Source organism: Gallinula chloropus, assembly GCF_964237585.1.
Source record: "Gallinula chloropus genome assembly, chromosome: 1".
Taxonomy (NCBI): domain Eukaryota; kingdom Metazoa; phylum Chordata; class Aves; order Gruiformes; family Rallidae; genus Gallinula; species Gallinula chloropus.
In genome coordinates this window covers 50983701-51003809 of record NC_140085.1, presented here as the reverse complement: position 1 = coordinate 51003809, position 20109 = coordinate 50983701, and the positions used below count along the sequence as shown (strand labels likewise).

At 43.4% G+C, this 20109-nt stretch overlaps 1 protein-coding gene across 1 annotated transcript in view; it reads left to right on the top strand.

Annotated features, from left to right (window-relative positions):
• The window catches only part of CPNE8 (copine 8), a gene marked incomplete at its 5' end in the record, with an annotated part of 104295 nt that overhangs the window by 46103 nt on the left and 38083 nt on the right, over positions 1 to 20109 (top strand). Inside the window, 4 exons of the mRNA XM_084279247.1 lie at positions 1519 to 1582; positions 5008 to 5111; positions 6858 to 6962; positions 19887 to 19928. Of these exons, the coding sequence (XP_084135373.1) occupies positions 1519 to 1582; positions 5008 to 5111; positions 6858 to 6962; positions 19887 to 19928 (315 nt within the window). The remainder of the gene's footprint in view (positions 1 to 1518; positions 1583 to 5007; positions 5112 to 6857; positions 6963 to 19886; positions 19929 to 20109) is intronic.

The window sequence follows — 20109 nt, the reverse complement described above, 5'->3', positions numbered from 1 at the left end:
TGATAAAATGTGTAATGTTTGGAGTGACCAGATTAAATTTTTTTCTGTTCCTTGACAAAAGACACTCCTGTTTAGTCTTAAAGTCACACTGCCTGAAGTGGAAGAGTAGCATAAGTTTTGTATGTATTTAAATGGCCACTTAAAATTTCACAACAATAATTTGAATGGGTTCCCTTTCTGTGGTTCCACTGTTTTCCTTGTGGAGTTTGGACTTGCCGTGTAGCACGAGGGAGGTCCAGGTGTGCAGTCCAGTAGTTCTCTGACTACTGGCAAATAAATGACAGCCATGGTACAGGAGCAGCATTCCCTGATGTATTGCTTATATGTAGCAACTTCTAAACAAGAATTTCAGCGAGCTTGCATAAATTTGCATCAGTGTTTGCTCCTCTTCATCATTCCTAAACTTTTATCTGCTTCTAAGAACTATGTTCACACCAGTTTTTTATTGTACCGCAGTCTTGCTGAGCTTGAAGGTGTAGAGCACTTCAAAAATTTCCATAGGATTAAGGAAACTAGTAAGTGACAGAAGAACAACAGTACCTGTTTAAATTAAGTTTTATCATAACAGAAGAACTGGAGTGCCCTCTAGTTCTCTTAGAAAAACCTAAAAAATACAATCAATCTGAAAATATAGTTTTACCTTAATGTCTTCTTGGAAAATTAGTTTTATTCAAACAATTATTTTCAAGAAAGAGGTAAAGAAATAAAGAACTAGAAATAAAATCAGCTTTAGAAATAGCACTAGTTTTGAAGAAAAAAATCTAGAAGTAATTGCCAGGGTGCATGCTAATGGACAGACTAATAATTAGAGATTATAAAATTGCAGAATAGTATAATGAAAAAAGTTTCATCTCAGTATCTGTACTTCACATATGTGTGTCATCCCTGTTTTCCCCCCATCCCCAAAAGGCAACTGGCACTGAATACTGTCGGGTTGTGTGTGGCCTTTCCATTTCTGTGTTGGTTTTTATGCTGAGGATCTGGTTTGTGCTTTCTGGTCTTGCAGCAGTTTGCTTTGATTTGCTGGGTGAATTGTAATTTCTTTAGCAAATGCTGTGTCTGATACAATGGTTGTATTATTATGTGTCTTCATAAACATTTCATAATAAATGTTGAAAAATAAGGCTGGATTATATTTTAAATATGTTTTCGATTTTTTTTGTTTAAGGAAAAATTGCAAAAGGATGCTTTTCTCACATCAGAAAGTTGTAGGGTCCTCTCTAAATAAAACATCAATGGGAGGGTGGAAAAGAGAATTCTGATATGGTAATTTCATCCCATTTAAGCTTTTTACACTTTTAAATTGAAATTCCTGCTTTCTTGCTAGTTAGAATAAATATGCATTTCATTTCCAATTCACTTAGGAACACCCAACTTTTTTCACACAGGACAAGTGACAGAAAAGGGAAACTCTATAGCATGCCATTGGTTTTGTAATTTGCAAGCTTATCTGTGTCAGTTGTAACTTTCACAAATGGTATTAAGGAACTGAGGTGATGTCATTTTATTTTCTTACAGAGGAATTCCTGGGAAGAAATGTGGAACAGTCATAGTAACAGCAGAAGAGCTAGGCTGTTGCAGAGTAAGTGTGTGTTCATTGCTTTTTGAAAAATAAAATGAAAAAGATTTGGTGATTTACGCTGCAGCAGATTTTAAAGGTATAATGTATTTAGTTAAAAAGGTAACTAAACTAAACTAATTAATCATATTTTATAGCTTAATATCCATTTTTTAAACAAAGATCCATTTGTTTCAGATGTCACATTATGTATCTGTTGTGGAATATTGTCATTACATGAACATCAAAGTAAAATTTTGAATTTTTAACTGTATAATTAAAAGGTTTTATGTTAATAGCCATAGAGTTTGCAATGACAAGATAGCAAATCTTGAATTAAGAAAAGCAATAGTATTGGGCGTTGGATGAGAATGTGTAGGGGATCTGGACAGTACAAGATTAGATACGTAGACCTACAAAAAGTACCTTGAGGCTTGGGGGTTCGTTTTTGTGAGGGGGTAATACTTCACCTTTTGTGTAACTTCTAACTTCTATACCACATCATAAATGGTTTTTTTTTTCTATTTATGTAATAGACATATATCTCTTTTTACTATCGTATCTGATAGCTGACTGTTTAGGCCTTATTCTCCTAAGTTCATTAAATAATTGCAGTAAAAATAAATTCTTAATTTTGTGCCTAACTTCCAGCTTAGTCAAGTTTTTATTATTTCTCTGCAGAAGTGGTGTTAGTGGTATATACAAGTAGCACGTGGGGTCAGATCTCACTTACCTTTTCCAAGCAACCTGCAGGTCCTGCACAGTTACATTAATAGGGTGTTCTGACTCGGTCTCATTTAACTGCCGTTTACAGTAGGAAATCCCCATGCTACCAACATGAATCAATAAATATGGTCATGGAAAGAAGCTCTCTTTCCCTTCTGTTTTACATCAGCTCATACCTTTGTACATACTACACAATGAAAACGTTCACACTTTTATCACATGACAAAAAGGGTACTTTATTTATTTCCTGCACAAATTGTGCTTCTACATTTCTCAACAAGTTAAGCTTCTACCATTGATAAGAGATGTTTGCCATCCCCCCAAGCATTTATTGGTAGCCTTAAAAGAGACTAAAGGCATTTTTTTTTCCTGGGTTTATCCTCCAAGACCAGCATTATTACCTCAGTTGTAGAAAGCTATTTAAAAGTCACAAACGTTATAAAATCTATAGCTAGAACAGGTTGTAGGGTTGGTTTTTTCTTTCCTTTTTAATGAAGACAAATATGAGGTGTCTTGCAAGGCCTTCATGTTCTTCCAGATACACCACACTCAAATTTTACTTATGAGTAGTTCAAAGTCACTGAAAGGAGCTTGTAAAGAATTTGGGACTCAGTCTCTCTCTCTTGCACTCTTTCACATTCTCTGTCATGCTTTTTCATGTGCACACTCTCACACAATCTCTTGCTCTGTCTCACCAGCTGTCACATGTTTTCTCTGTGATATTTTCCTACCTGAGGTTATTCAGTATTTGGATTAATTCTTATCTGATCATATTCAGAATGGCAAAGATTTTTAGAATCACTGAATTGCTGCGGTTGCAAGAGACCTTGGAGATCTAGTCCAACCTTTGGGGCTCTGTGCAGTCGGGTTCGGAGTATGTCCAAGGGGACTTCACGGTCTCTGTTTCAGTGTTTCACCACACTCAGAGTAAAAAGGGTTTTTTCTTGTATTGAAATGAAGTTTCCTGCATTCCAATTTGTGCCTATGACCACTTGTTCTTTCACTTGGTATCACTAAGCAGAGTCAGTTTACTCCCTCCCATCCCATTTGCAGATTGATAAGAACCCCTTGAACCTTTTCTCCAAGCAGGTAATTCCAGCTCTTTCAGCCTTTCCTCATATGAGACGTGGTCCAGTCCCTTAATCATTTTAGTGATCCTTTTGCTGGAATAACTCTGCTGTTCCCAAGTCTGCCTTGCACTGGGGAGCCCAGAACTGAATGTAGTACTCCAGTGTAGCTCCATATGGCAGCACAACCATCTGGTGTATCAGCTGCTACTTCTACTTTTGAATCATTTGCAAAGTTATTTAGGATCTACTCTGTCCTATCATCCAGGTCATTAATGAAAATATTAACTATTATTGTCCCCATTTTTGACACCTGGGGTACACCACTGGTGACTGGTCTCCAGCTGAACTTTGTGCCACTTACCATGACCCTTCAAAGCCCAACAGTTCAACCAGTTTGAAAATTGAGGCATGCTTTATCTAGTGGACTATTTGTCCACCTCCCTGTCCAGTTATCCAGTCTGTAATTCATTAGTTTGTGAACAAGGATATTATGTAATCAGTATCTAGGGAGACAGTGTCTAAGGCCATGCTTAGGTCAAGATAAACAGCATCTGCTGATCTCCCATCATTCACTGAGCCACTCATTTCATAAGGGAAGGCTTCAGGTCAATCAGGCATGGTTCTCCCCTTTGTAAATCCATGCAGATGACTTGACAGCCACCTTCTTGTCTTTCTTGTGTTTGGAAATGTTTTCTAGGATTATTTGCTCTATTGCCTTCTCAGAGATTGAGTATAGACTGGTCTGGATCCTTTTCCTTGCCCGTTCTCAGAGACAGGAGTGACATTTCCTTTCTTCCAGTCCTCAGGAACTTCTGAAAATCATGACTTTCCAAAGATAATTGAAAATGACCTCACAGTGATGTTGGCCAACTCCATCAGCACTCACAGGTGCATCCTATCAGATCCTGTGGCCTCATGTATATTTAGTCTGTTTAAAAATTCCTTTACCTGGTCCTCCTCTACTAGAGACAAGTCATCCTTGTTCCAGACTTTCTCAGGTCTGGATCTTAAGTGCCCAAGATTCTTGAAGACAAATCTTACCTGGAAAGGCCAAGGCATAGAAGGCTATGAGAAACACAAACATTTCCATGTCCTCTGTCACCTGATCCCCTCCCCCACTCAATGGTGAGCCCACATTTTCCCTAATCTTCCTCTTGCTGCTGTTAAACCCGTAGACTTGTTTCTTTATGGACCAGTCTTCCACCAGCCCTGCCCCAATTAGGTGAGTCTGCAGGTTTATCTTTGCTTTTATACTCCTCACATTCCTTGCTTTACAGACAGCAGGAGCAGACAATTGCAGGTGTCAGTCACTGAAGTGAATTAGTCTTAGTCACGTCTCACTGGTGTTTAAAAGTTAGTTCTAATACACGTTCCTTGCCTATGCATCTGCTTCAACCAACTTTATTAGAAAACAACTGTGTCATTTAGCATAGAAATTAACTCTACTAATTAATATCCTCTGCACCGCCCTATGAAGGATTTGTGTTTTCAGCAGTTCAAACTGCATTGTAAGCAATGTGAATATGTAGAAGGCAGATATCCTTGTTTATTTTGCTTTGTATTTGTATGGTTGTCAATCACGGTTTTGTTTTTTTTTATTTTAATGTAGTAAAGTGCATGCTGTATGTAATTTTTCTCTATTACCCATTTCAGGATTCAGTTTTAATGCAATTTTGTGCAAACAAACTAGACAAGAAGGACTTCTTTGGCAAATCTGATCCTTTCCTTGTATTCCATCGAAGTAATGAAGATGGCAGGTAGATGCTAAACATTTATTTGCAGATGATAATATAGTTTTAACTCTTTTATATTTGTCAGATTAAGCTGTGTTTCTTTTATAATGTTTGTTGGGTTTAAGTATATCATGTGGTATAGGAATAATACAAGTAATACAAAACTTGTATTAAAAACATCAAATACTGCAACTCAGGGTTTTAAGAGTTGTATGTTATGCTAAATATAGAGAACTATGAAAATTGCAGTAAAAATAGTATAATAGTGTTACTTTTGGTAAAACACAGTATGCTTTTAAATTAAATAGAATTCTCCATGAAAATTGAGAAAACTGCAGAACATGTTAGTGCTTAAAGATTGTTTTAGATAAAAACATTTTATACTGCATATTTGAAGATACCTTTCATGTTTTTCACCAAGTTCTAGGAAAAAAAAATTCCAAAATATTTCAAATAGGGTGGGTTTTCTGGTTCATTTTTTCCTTCTTTGTTTTTTTTTTTTTTTTTTAAACAAGTGGTTGTTTGCTACATTCATTCCTTAATTTGTTAAAGTAGACTAATCTCTCCTGTCCTGCTGCTAAGACTTGACATGCTAAATTCTGGTCAACATACTGCTTATGTGGGGGTCTACTGGCAGGTTAAGTTTTCTTGGAAGCTGATAGTCCTTGTCTCTGACATCAGATCAAACCAAAGGCTAGGTGTGTGTGATATCACTTGTTTCAGTAGCTTAACTGAACAGTTGCTAACGTAAACCTATGTATGCATATATGTGTGTCTGTTCCTGGCTCTTTCAGAGGCAGGTTATAGGAACAGCTTTCTGAATAAACATTGAGTATCTCAAATTGCAAGCGTGGAGGAGGTATGGCTCCTTTGTGACTCACATTAGGTTCATTAGTTGAATTTCTCTGGGCATTATTGGGAGTGCTGGTATATGCAGTTTCTTTTGGCCTTGAGTGCCATTCTTCCTCACTTCCTGAATCCAGTGGGAGGTTGGGGCAATACTTCACAGCCATGAGCAGAAGGATGCTTTGTTTTTTGTCTCTCGGCTTCAGGCGTGCCTTCTGAATTGTAGCCAGAACAAAACCATAGCTCTTTGGAATGTAAGGAAGGTATTTCCTCAACGGGCAACTTTAGTTACCTCTGTATGTAGAATTTCAGTAGTGATTTCACCAGTCCCCAAGATGAGGAATCAAAAGACATACTGTAATTTTGCATAATTTGGAGAAGGCAGAATGCATTAAAACAATTAATTTTATTTCACCTTAGAGGAGCTGATCATGGGATCTCCTGCTTTACCTCAGACAGCCCTGGTTAAGAAATCCTAGACATAAAACAGGGAACTGTATGAGAAAGCCATGACTCCCTTGGTGCAGTTTCTTAATCACTAAGTGGGAGTCAGGTGCTTACCAGACTGCTTTCTTTCTGGATCTGTGACTGATTCCTGGCTGCACAAACACTGTTTAAACAAATGGGATGAAGACTGCCCTTGCCTGAAGTAACTTACTGAATGGTTGAACAAACTTCTTGTTGAAGGTTTCGGTAAAAACATGTTAAGTGCAGGGTTGTTTAACATCCTAGTCTGTAATCTCTCTTAAATAGGTCTGTCCTCTTCAGTCCTCCCTTCTGATTTCATTGCATATCTTTTTTTCTTACCTTAAATTTTATATGGACATTGTATGTGGATCCAGATTACAGCTCTTTTCATTCCAAGTTTGATGACACAAAAGAAAAAGTAAATAAATACAAAAGAGTTCTTTTTTTTAATTACAGCTTTACAATCTGCCACAAAACAGAAGTTGTAAAAAATACATTAAATCCCGTGTGGCAAGCATTCAAGATTTCTGTCAGAGCACTGTGCAATGGAGACTATGACCGGTAAGCTACAGCTTAAGCTTCCTTAGTATATATGCTTATTTTTTCCCTATAACTGATGTATTCTTTTATGTTTACGTTTTTCTGTGCAATTTAGTTCCTGATGTTATTTGGGTTACATAATAAATATTGTAAAAGGATTATGTGTGTTGAAAATCATTCATCACATTAAAGAATTTAGAAAAATAGAGCAAATATGCTAATGCTGCAGGAAATGTTAGTGGTGCAGTAAGAATCTGAGGAAGTAGAGACTTATCAATTAGTCATAATATTTCTACCAGTGTATAGTATAATGTTTAGTCTAAAATCATGAAGGAAATACATGAAGGGTATAATAAAAATATATATAATATGTAAGCTGAATGCAGTAGATAGATGGATGAACGTGCTAGGGTACTATTCAGCTTTACATAGTGTGTGAAAAATGCAAAAGCAGCAAAATTTACTTGTTTATTTCGAAGGAGAGAGGTCAAAAACCTGGTTTGATTGCTTTGTAACCACTAAATGCATGGTATGATCATATCTTATTATTAAAATAAGTTAACATACTGTATCATACTGATTAAAGAAAAAAGAGGTTTAGTATTGCATTCTTGTAACCATGAACTAACGCTTCTATCAGCATAAGCTAAATCCTGTGTTGAAGCAGTGCTGCTTGTAGGGAAATTAGAATTTGATCAAACTGATAATTTTCCTATGAGTGTATCTTTGAAAAAATCTTTTGGAATTTAAAAATTTGGAATTTAAATAGTTACTTTTCTCCCACAATTTTATTTTCAGCTTCCATGCATGTGATTGTCATCCATTCACATCTGTTTTAGTTTACTGTAAAACATGACTTTACCATGTTGTAACTGCTGTGCTACTTTGTCAAACTAATTATTTAGCAAAATGTGTGCACTAAAGTTATTTTAATCAGTTACTAAGAAATCATAGTCTTCTGCAGAGGCATTCCATGAACTAACTGAAGATTTACTCTCCCCAAAACCAGAATGAGTGTTTACTGTGGTACATTCTCACTAATGACATTATTCCCATCTTTCACATCTATCTAACCTAGAGGAACAAAATTTCATCTGTGAAACTGTCATTATCTGAAAGAGACTTGTGGGGTTTGTGTTTTTATGTACTGTCATGCTGAGCATCAGAATCTAATCCTTACCATTAGAAAGAAAAGTTTTCATACAAAATAAAAAAAACCCCCAAATTTGAATGTCTTTTCTGTACCATCAGCAGGTAATAATTTTAATTAATCTGACAGCTTGTAAGTATTTATTCTTTTAAACATGATTGTGGTAGGCAGGATTATGAAGTTCCATGGAGCCTTTTATTCACAAGGCATTCACTGAACACATTATGTTGAAAGCATTCGAGGTAGGATCAACATGAGAAAGCTGTAGTTACACAATGATCTCAGGCATGCTATTATACTATTTAATTATCTTTTGTAATGCTGGAGTTACTTCAGTATGCCTCTACCACAATACGTTTTTTTAATTCTTATGGAAACCTTTTTTCTTTAATATGATAAATAGTGCAGTGTCCAGAGACTCGCCTCATGACTGCAATTTTGCTTATGCATTATGCACAGCAACCCATGTACAAGTTAAAAATTCTTATGAAATCACTGCATTTTCATTGTATCTAGTTGAAACCAACATGGCTGGCAACAACTGTACCAATTACTTCACAAAGACAGTGTTAGCAATGTAGGAGAAGGCTTTCTCCTTCAGTTTTAAGGAACATGATGTCAAGTACTGTTAAGATTATCACAGATCAAATAAATTAGCTAAGATCCAGTAAGAAAGACTAAAAATGGCCATTAGCCCTCAAAATGCTAAAAAACCCACTTTCCTAGGAGAAAAAAAAAAAAATCACAAGTCAATCATCCTGACCTTTTAATAAGTAGTTTACAAAGTCAGAGCTTTTGGTTTATGGCTGGGAAAGCATTCTGCTTAGCTTAGTGAATATAAGCACTTCTCACTCTCCTTCATACTGACCACAGAGATCCAGTCAGTTGATTCAGGAGTCGGTTTGTTTATCCCCTGACCTTAGCTAGTACATTAAGCTATGCTTCTGAGTGGCCTCTGTCTGCTTTTCATGGTTAAAAAGCCAGAGTTTGCTTAATTTTTCTCCAATTGTATAATCATATGTTTTTCCAGCTGCCACAGAGGTGGAATTTCAGGGACTTTATTACTACAGTAGTTCTTGGTATCTCTAATATATTTTTTTCTTTCTTTTTTTAAATATGACTTCTTACACACAGTTATGTTCTATATGAAAGTTTTAAGATAGAGAGATTCTAACCCCCAACATTCTCTAACCTTAATTTTTAAATTAAAGATTTTTTAGTATCTCTCTCCTCTAAACTGTGTCCTTTAAGATAAAAAAACAGTGTGTAAAGGGTATGAGTATGTGAAGATTTGAAAGGCCTTTAATATCTTGTGTGTCATGCACAAAGGTATAACTCAAGATCTGTGATCAATCCTTTTAATATGAAATACATTTGAGGACAGAGGAGCTTTATTAAAGGAACAATTGGTCTTATTGAAGTTGTATGTCTGAAGATCCTTCTCGAGAATTTATCTTGATAATCTTAAGAATTTATCTCAATTCAATTTTTTTCTCTGAGATGATTTGGCTATTTAAACACAGATTTGTAAGACAATTAAAAACTTCAGTCCTGCTAAAACTTATGTAAATCTTTACTTAGTACCGTGTCCTGTCTTAATAGTAACAACTTTTGAAACCTGGAAATACAATGGTTGTCTAGGGAAACAAACCTCTGTGATATTGCCTAACTGAATTGAACATGGTTTCCATTCAAGGATTAAATACTTGGTGGGATAAGTATGTTTGGAACTGTTCTTGATTTCATTCCACTTAACAGCTTTCACGTTAATCAGTTTTCATTCTAAGGCAACTTAAGCCAGAGAGAAATTCCACAAGAGAGATAAAATGCAACAAATGGTGGGGTCAGAACTGTTAAATTTGAGTGGAAAAGAGGAGTATGCAAATAAAGCAAGTCCTCCTTTTTGGAATATCATTAAAAATGTGAAAGAAATCTAGGCATGAATTTTTTGGTGTACATAATATCAATTTACCCCCGAAGTGTCCCTTCCTAGTAAAGAAAATTATTTAGCGTGCATTCAGCTGTGTCTCATTGGAAGAATGGGGAGCAGCTTCCATGGAAGCCAATTATAACGTAATTGCATGCATTCCTGTCCTCTCTATTAATACTACAGACCTGATGACTTCATATGAAACTGCTCTGAAGAAGGAAAATAAGCAAGTTGTTTAAAAGATAAAAGTCTAGATGTGTTATTTTTTGGACCCATATTCTGTTCGTTTTAGGCCAGATAGATTCATTATTACTGATCATTGATTTCACTTGTAGATATGCTTTTTCTGTAGTAAAAAGAAAGAGATAAAACTATACACTATCTCCATCCTGATACATGCCTCCTGTTTCATTAATGATATTCATTATGATATGCTGTATTGTACTTGCATTTAAAGAAATCCATTCTTCGGACTTGCAGAGATGGGATCAGGAAAGCCAAGGCGCAGATGGAACTGAACTTGGCAAGGGATGTTAAAAACAACAAGAAGGGATTTTACAGGTACATTGGCCAGAAGAGACAGGCCAAAGAGAATGTACCCCCCTTGGTAAATGAGAAAGGAGAATTGGCCGCGACTGATGAGGAGAAGGCTGAAGTACTGAATGAGTTCTTTGCCTCAGTCTTCTCTGGCAGCCAGGATTCTCATAATTCTCAAATCCCAGAATCTTGCATCCCTAAAACTCAAGGTGGGAAATGGGGGAGTAAATCCGCCCCCCACTGTGAGAGCAGAGCAAGTCCGAGACCGCCTCATGAGACTGAATGTCTGCAAGTCTATGGGGCCGGATGACATGCATCCCAGGGTCCAGAAGGAGCTGGCTGATGTGGTTGCCGAGCCGCTCTCCATCATATTTGAAAAGTCGTGGCTGTCAGGAGAGGTCCCTGGGGATTGGAAAAAAGGTCATGTCACTCCCATTTATAAAAAAGGGAACAAGGAAGACCCAGGGAATTACAGGCCGGTGAGCCTCACCTCTGTGCCTGGGAAGATCATGGAACAGATCCTCCTGGACGACATGTTGGAGCACATGAGGGAAGAGCATGTGATCCGGGACAGCCAGCACGGCTTCACCAAGGGAAGGTCGTGCCTTACCAATCTGGTGACTTTCTATGATGGAGTGACAGCATCGGTAGATAAAGGGAAGGCGACCGATGTCATCTACTTGGACTTGTGCAAGGCCTTTGACACAGTCCCCCGCCACATCCTTATCTCTAAATTGGAGAGAAGTGGATTTGATGGGTAGACCGTCCACTGGATAAGAAACTGGTTAACAGACCGTAGCCAAAGGGTGGTGGTCAATGGGTCTATGTCCAGGTGGAGGCCGGTGACAAGCGCGGTCCCCCAAGGGTCTGTCTTGAGACCGGTGCCCTTTAACATCTTTATCAATGACATTGATGACGGAATTGAGTGCACCCTCAGCAAGTTTGCGGATGACACCAAGCTGAGTGGTGTGGTCAACACCCCAGAAGGAAAGGAAGCCATCCAGAGGGATCTTGACAGGCTGGAAAGATGGGCCCGAGGGAACCTAATGAGGTTCAACACTGCCAAGTGTAAGGTGTTGCACTTGGGACGGAAGAATCCCAGACACAGATACAGACTGGGAGAATAGCTTCTTGAGAGTAGCTCTGCTGAGAAGGACTTGGGGATTGTGGTGGATGAGAAGCTTGACATGAGCCAGCAGTGTGCTCTGGCAGCTCGTAGGGCCAATGGTATCCTGGGCTCCATCAGGAGAGGAGTGGCCAGCAGGGACAGGGAGGTGATTGTCCCTCTCTACTCTGCCCTCCTGAGGCCCCATCTGGAGTACTGTGTCCAGATCTGGGGCCCTCAATACAAGAAGGATGTGGAACTGTTGGAGAGGGTTCAGAGGAGGGCCACAAGGATGATTAGAGGGCTGGAGCACCTGCCCTACAAAGAGAGGCTGATGGAACTGGGCTTGTTCAGCCTGGAAAAGAGAAGGCTGCAGGGGGACCTCATTGCAGACTTCCAGTACCTGAAGGGAGCTTATAGGCAGGAGGGGATTCGACTTTTTAAAAGAGCAGATAATGGCAGGACAAGGGGGAATGGACTAAAGCTAAAGGAGGGAAGGTTTAGATTAGATATGAGGGGGAAGTTTTTTACAGAAAGAGTGGTGAGGTGCTGGAACAGGCTGCCCAGAGAGGTGGTGGATATCCCGTCCCTGAAGGTGGTCAAGACCAGGTTGGATGGGGCCCTGGGCAGGCTTGTGTAGATCCAGGCCTGGAGGTTGGTGTCCCTGCCTGTGGCAGGGGGGTTGGAGCTCTATGATCCTTGGGGTCCCTTCCAACCCAGACCATTCTATGATTCTATGATTCTATGATGTGATTCCCATCACTGAAACATGGTGGGATGATTCACATGACTGGAGTGCTACAATTGCTGGTTACAAACTATACAGGTGAGACAGGCTGCGTAGGAGAGTAGGTGAGGTAGCCCTGTATGTCAGAGAATGCTTTGACAGCCTGGAGCTGGAGTATGGTGAAGACAGGGTTGAGTGTCTCTGGGTAAAAATCAGAGGAGAACGAAATCAGGGAGATAGAGTGATGGGAGTCTGCTATAGACCACTGGACCAGGAGGAGGAAGTTGATGAGTTGTTTTTTGGACAACTGGGAGAGGTCTCGCCATCACTAGCCCTCGTCCGTGTTGGGGACTTCAACTAGTTGGTTTCCTTCCCCAGATCTTAACACTTCTACTTCTCCCCCACCCCTCACCTCTTCGCACACTTGACTTCAATCATAAATTTGCTCCCTTCATCACTCCCATCACAGCACAGGGCGGGGCAGGGAATGGGCAATGGGGGTTTTCAGTCTGTTCCTCCCGAGTTGTCTTCCGTCTCAGCTGGGGGGAGCATTCCACACACAGACCCCCTTCCCCTGTGGCGCTGTGGGGTCCCACCCACGCGAGAGTCATATCCACGACCTTCTGCTGCGTGGGTCCTCTCTATTGGGGAGGTATCTCCTCACCACAGGCCTCTCAGCAGGACTCCCTTCCATGGGTGCGGACGTTCGGGCCCAGACTCCCCCGGCCTGGTCCCCAGCAAAGTCACAAGTCCCCTGCCAAACCTGCTGAGGGTGGATCAATCTCTTCACAGGCCGTAGGTGTCTCTGCTCCCCGTCCTCATCCATGGGCTGCGAGGGGACACCCGCTCCACCATGGTCTTCACCACGAGCTGCAGGGCAATCTCCCTTTCTGCATTCTTCCCCTCCCCTTCCTTTGGGCCTGGCCTTGGTGTCCGCGCAGCTTGTTACACCTTCTCACTCCCTTCTCCGGTGGCAAAATGTGGCTGCTTGTGGTTTTTTTCCCCTTTATGGGATTCACAGAGGCGCTGTGACCATCTCCGATAGGCTCGGCCCTGGGCAGCAGCAGCAGCTTTGGCCTTCAGTTGGCCGATGTTCACTTGTCTGGGGCTTGCAGCGCACTGTAGCTGCTGCTTCCAAGTGCCACGTCAGCAGCACAGCTACACAAAACTGCAAGAGGTGATTAAGGAACACATGTGTAGTATCTAGGGTGCTGGTGGTAGTGTGTTCTGTGAATCTGCTGTGGTTGTAATGTTGAACCTTGTGAATTGCTTGTGGGCAGTAACAGTGAGGGATGTGACTCGGTGGTGGGCGGTAATACCGATTTCAGTGCCTGTTGTGTTGGCAGGAGTGTATTTGGTGACTCTCTTGTGGTCGTGATAAGTGTAGTCGTACTTCTGGAACAGCAATAGTGTATTTCTCCATTGTATCCAGGAAACCTGCAGTACTGACATGCTGAATGCACGTGGTTCAAAACCAAAACACTCTTATTTTTTAATTTTTAAAAGCCTGCACTCGAGGGTCTTTCCATCACAAGGCTTCCAGGGCTTCCTCGAGGTCTTCAGTGTCCTCCAAAGCTTCCAGGCTGTCCTTTGTATCCTGGAGCCTGAAAAGGAAGTACACACCTTGCCAGAGAAGTCCACGGGAGCACAAATCCCCATAGAAGCATGTGAAAGAACCTCGTCCAAAACAGAAGATTCTCTGAAATTCGGGGCTCGCTACCTCCCTGCGATGCAGGAAGACAGTCCTGTTGCTTTCACACGATTGCAGAAAGCGATTTCCACAGCCTGTTACTTCCTTACCATTGGATGCGTTCTTCCAGCTCTGAGACAGCTGAAGCTAGAGAGCTGGCCAGAAGGCCCTGGACCTCCCTGAGCAGGCGTAGTTTCTTCTTCTCATCCTTCACGGCCATCTCCAGGAACATGGCATAGTACTGCTTCTGGATGTGCCGTTCTTGCAGTTCCTACAGCCCAATGAGAATCCCCGGGAGTCAGCTCAGGTTTGATCAGGAAAAACCAAGGAGCAGACTGCTTTCACTCTCGCATCGCCTGTCCAAACACCTGCTGCTTCTTTGCCTTTTGTACCGGCCCCGAGAAAGGACCAGTTCCCCTCTCGGGTGTTCTCTGCAAACAGCCTGGGCCCCTGCCAAGAGAGGCTTTTGCCATACCTTGGCTGTGGAAATGTCCTGTTCCCCCTGCAACTGCAGCCGCTGTTCCTGAAGGTCCCTGGTGCAGCGCTGCTCAGCTTCAAGTGAGGCTTCTGTCAGGGCGTCCTTCTCCAGAATGTTGACAATCTCCTGCTGCAGCTGCCTGACCAGTCTCTAAAGGGGAAGACACGGTGTGCCGTGAGCATGGGGAAACCGGTAAGAAGCTGAGAACACGAGAGCTTCTTTTCCTCGTGGGATTGCATCATTAGGTCCCTCTGCAGGATGGCCGGCAGGTCGAGGGAGGTGATGCTCCCCCTTCTTCTCTTTCCAAGGGAGACCTTGTTGCAGCCTTTCCGTATAGAAAGACGGAGGGACACTTTTTACAGAGGTCTGTAGTGACAGGGCAAGGGGCACCGGTTTTAAGCTGGAAGAGGGCAGATTTAGACTGGACGAGAACTTCTGTGCAAGGAGGGCAGTGGGACACTGGGCCAGGTTGCCCAGAGAAGTTGCTGGTGGCCAATCTACAGTTTGAGGAACCTGATCTCGTAGAAGATTTCCCTGCCTACTGCAGGGGATTGGACTAGGTGATCTTTAAAGGACATTTGCACCCCAAACCATTCTGTGTTTCTATCACTCAGCAAAGAGGAGAGAGCCTGGGTGCTACTAGGAGGCATCTTCCTCAGCTGGGCACATCTAAATTATCTGCAGCTGTTCAGGAAACTTTCTGTTACTAGTGCACATCAAATGCTTGGGGATTCTGTTCCGTGCAATACCGGCTGTGAGTCTGCATGCCAGTTGGAAGGCTAAGTACCTCAGTCTCGGAATAGGAGGCACCATCTCCCTCCTGTGCTCCTGCTGCTGGCAGGACACCTACAAAGGAAGTAAGAAACACGAGGCGGCTGTCAGTGCTTATTTCTCTCTGCTTTTCCCCATCCATCATGCTCTGTGCTCAAGGAAACGAGTTATCATCGTGTTACTGGGAACAGTGCTTGGTCCTCCTTGCTTCCTCCATGGAAAGGGGACATACCTGCACCTGTCCCTGCAGGTTCCCCCAAGGGAGAGCCAGCAGTTTTCTCATCACAGGAGCTCTGATGTACTGCTGGGCCTCCTGTGCATCCTGCAGTGCTCTCCCCCATCCTTTCACGGCTCTGCTGTTCCTCCTGCTGCGTGGCAATTCTGTATAGAGAGATCCAAGAAGGAGGTGCGTTGGCTCGGCTGTGTCAAGGAGCCTGTGCCAACAGACTCTTGTGCCCAGGCCCTGGTCTGTGCCTCCAGCGGGACTGCCCAGCCATCCAGCACATCCAAGGAGACCACACCTTGGCAGCCTGGAGCCTACGCAGACCACATGAGTCTGTGGCCGATCAGTCCTGCGCCAGACGTAACCCAGAGACAGAGGGGACGGGGTTTCTAAAAGCAATGGGAAGGCTGGGCTGGGTCTTTCTGCAAAGCCATGAGCTGCGCAAGTGAGCCGCTCGGTCCGGCAGTTGGAAAGCAGCTGACTGCTGGGGATAAGGCCTGCTGAGCTCCACAGTGGGTCTAGTCCAGGGACAAGGCTGGCAGACGGCAGGAGGCCAGGGCAGAGCAGGGCAGAGGGGTCGTCTGCCACCTCCTGTCCTAGACTGGTTTTTCTATCTCTATGTTTATATCTACAAAGCGCCGATCACCATATCGATAAACATTCTTTGGAACCCTCTGTGGAGCCGGCAGCCCAGCTCCTCGGCCCCTTGCGACTGTGCTGGGCTTTGCCGGCTCTTCCAGCCAGGGGCTTGGAACCTTTGCTACGGGCCCTGCCCACCCCTTACTTCTCGTCTGCGTCCTACCCGTTGTGGCGGGGTCTTTTCCACGACCAGCAGAAGCAGGACGGCTGCAGCACGTCCTCCAGGTCAGTGCTGGAGGCTGGGCTGTGCAGCCCGTCCTGGCCTTTGCCCTGGTGCTGGGCAGAGGTCGCCAAAGCGCGGCGGAACGGCCAGAGCTGCCTCAGGCTCCGGAGGAGCCCGGCGAGGCGCTGCATGCAGCGGCGGGGATGAGGGGGGCACAGCCCGCCCCACTCCGCTCTGTCCCGCTCCGCTCCGAGTACAGAGGCCACCGGAGATGCCCGGCTGCCTCTGCTGATGGTGGACGGGGAGTGGGAGAGGACGAGCAGAGCACGTCAAGTGCCAAGCTCTGAATGCTGATTTCCGATTGGACACTGCGGCTCACAGGTCCCGATGCTCCCAGCCAGAGAGGTGCTGCTGCTCCCGGCGTGGTCACAACAGCACTGAGCGATGGCAGCTGCAGCAGGTGGCCTGGCAGTGGCCAGCGCTCGTGATGTCACAGAGGAGCAGAGTGACGCCAGCTCAGAACGAGCAGGCATTGGCTCTGCCTCCGTCATCAGCGCGCCAGGGCGGGCCAATCGATTTGTGAAGTTTGGAACAGAAATATATCCAGGCCTCTGGGCAGGAGTATTGTCTTGGTGATGGGGATGATGAGCATCACCTTCCAGTCACAACTCTTTCTGGGCGTATCACATGTGCAACAAAAAGGGGGTAGAAGATGCAGTAGACCAGGCAGGTACACACACAAACCCTGGCTAACAGCATCCCTAAGACTTGCCAAACCTCATCAACGCCCAACCAAGTGCATTCCGCCGAATTGCACCCAGCAGGAATGTATCCCACGTCCTCTGCTGTGCGCCCAGGCCCAGAGTCAGCTGAAGCACAAAGCGGGTGGGGGGTTTGGACAGTCTGGAGGAAATTTTCCCCTGAGGGTGCCCCGCCCAAAAGCCTGGGCAGTACCCCACAGCCCACCTGACCTTTTTGCAAGTTACCTGCCCACAAGAAATTCCAAGGCAAAAGCCAGTCTTTCCCAGAAGCTGTTCCTAGACTTGCCCATGTTGGTGTTCCTCTGCAGTCCATGGTGTCTGAAAGGCAGTTGCCCGGCCCTCCAGGCCATGACGGGCCTACAGCAGCATTACGAGGAGGAAAATGTCGTCAGGCGAGGACTTCCCTGACTGGAGGTCGCAGCTCAGGGCCTTTCTTCTCCTCCTCCTGCCAGCATGGGTACAACACAGTGTTTGCCTGCTTCCCGTGGCATTACAGGCACCTTCTCTGTAGTCACTAAACGGGAAGGTGACCAGCGTACAGGCAAGTGAAGAATTAAGAATTCACTTGCAATAGATACGAGGCCCTACTACAAGGGGACCAGCCAGATAACGAGACGCCTGATAGGAAAACTACTCCTGAAGTTGTGTTCCCTAGGACAAGACCCCCTCAGCAAACCATCAAAACAGCCTCTGTTAAGACAAAAAGACGGGTCGTTGTCTTAGGTGATTCCCTTTTGGAGGGAACTGGGGCCCCGATCTGTAGGCCGGACCCTTCTTGAGAGTAGCTCTGCCTGAGAAGGACTTGGGGATTGTGGTGGATGAGAAGCTTGACATGAGCCAGCCAGCAGTGTGCTCTTGCAGCTCATAGGGCCAATGGTATCCTGGGCTCCATCAGGAGAGGAGTGGCCAGCAGGGACAGGGAGGTGATTGTCCCTCTCTACTCTGCCCTCCTGAGGCCCCATCTGGAGTACTGTGTCCAGATCTGGGGCCCTCAATACAAGAAGGATGTGGAACTGTTGGAGAGGGTTCAGAGGAGGGCCACAAGGATGATTAGAGGGCTGGAGCACCTGCCCTACAAAGAGAGGCTGATGGAACTGGGCTTGTTCAGCCTGGAAAAGAGAAGGCTGCAGGGGGACCTCATTGCAGACTTCCAGTACCTGAAGGGAGCTTATAGGCAGGAGGGGATTCGATTTTTTAAAAGAGCAGATAATGGCAGGACAAGGGGGAATGGACTAAAGCTAAAGGAGGGAAGGTTTAGATTAGATATGAGGGGGAAGTTTTTTACAGAAAGAGTGGTGAGGTGCTGGAACAGGCTGCCCAGAGAGGTAGTGGATTCCCCGTCCCTGGAGGTGTTCAAGGCCAGGTTGGATGGGGCCCTGGGCAGCCTTGTGTAGATCCAGGCCTGGAGGTTGGTGTCCCTGCCTGTGGCAGGGGGGTTGGAGCTCTATGATCCTTGGGGTCCCTTCCAACCCAGACCATTCTATGATTCTATGATTCTATGATTCTTGAAGTAAGTATGTAAAATAAGATTGATCCTTTACATGGGATGTCTATTTTTTGGTCATCCCTGAAACAAGAATAGTTAGGCCTGTCCTCAGAGGTCACTTCACTCATAAAGAAACTGTTTGTTTCCACATTCATCTTCCATTTCACGCTTTTCCATGTGTATAGACTCATAAATGGTTGGGTTGGAAGGGACCTTAAAATATCATCTAGTCCAGCCCAGCTCTTGCAGGGATGGGGCAGCCACAGCTTCTCTGGGCAGCCTGTTCCAGTGCCTCACCACCCTCATTGTGAAAAAATTTCTTCCTTATATCCAGTTGAAAACCGTGACCACTTGTCCTCTTACTACAGGACCTACTAAAACATCTGTCCATGTCTTTCTTATAAACTGAACAACTATCCTTTTGCCTTTATAGGAATTTAAGAAATAAATTATGCTTTACATTTTTCCTCTTTGGTCAGATAGCTAAGCAGCCTTGAGAGCTAGGATGGAGTTTGAGGGGAAAAGAACTGCAGATTTCTTTCATCTGCAGGCACAAACAGGGCTTTTCCAAAGTCTTGGGTGGATCTCATGCAGTTTTTACCTGTCACTGCTGCACAGCACTTAGAAGAGGTTAATGAAGTCAATACTGGATGAAGTTTTATTGTATTCGGGAGTATTTTCATTTAAAACCAAAAATGGATGAACCGGAATTCCTTACAGCTTTAAATGGGCTTTACTTTGGTTTGTGAACACTGTTTTTATCTGTACTTTGCTGTTTAATAATTTTGGTTTTCTAAGGGCCCTCTCGATCTGTGCACACTTTTTCTCTAATATGGATATATTACTTTCTTCTGTAAGACATCACTACCCCACGGTAGAGAGGTTTTTCCAGATAATAGCATATACCAAAGAAACTTTCACAATAAGTTCCAGTTTGTTAATGTTCCTAAAACTTTGATAACACTTTAGAGAGCCATTGGGGGGGGGGGGGAGCCACCAACAAAAAACCCCCCAGAAAATTCAAACCATCAGCAAGTAAAAATATATTGTTTAAACTTCCAATATGTTTGTTTATTTAGCTTCTCTGTATTTTGCTGTTAATTTATGAGTATATATTTGGTAACCTGAATGACTTGCTATTCTCTGCCCTGTGAAAAATAACTGGAAATTCTGCCTTGTGGATTTTGGCATAACTGATGCACCCATATGCTATTAAAATACAAGTATTAAAGGTAATCATGGTACATTTGACTAAATGTTTTTTTAATTTATTTATTTATTTTAGGACAATTAAAGTGGAAGTATATGATTGGGATAGAGATGGAAGGTAAGACTAATTCTAATGTTAAACAGGCTAATCCATGCATATTTATAAAAATGTTTTAAGATCTGTACATATATAGTGGGCAGAACAGGACTGGGTCTTTAGCAATATTTAGAGGTACAGGTACTGGGGGGGGGAAAAGTTTTGCTGTGCTGCGGTCCTGTCTGTTTTGCAGTTGTGGTAA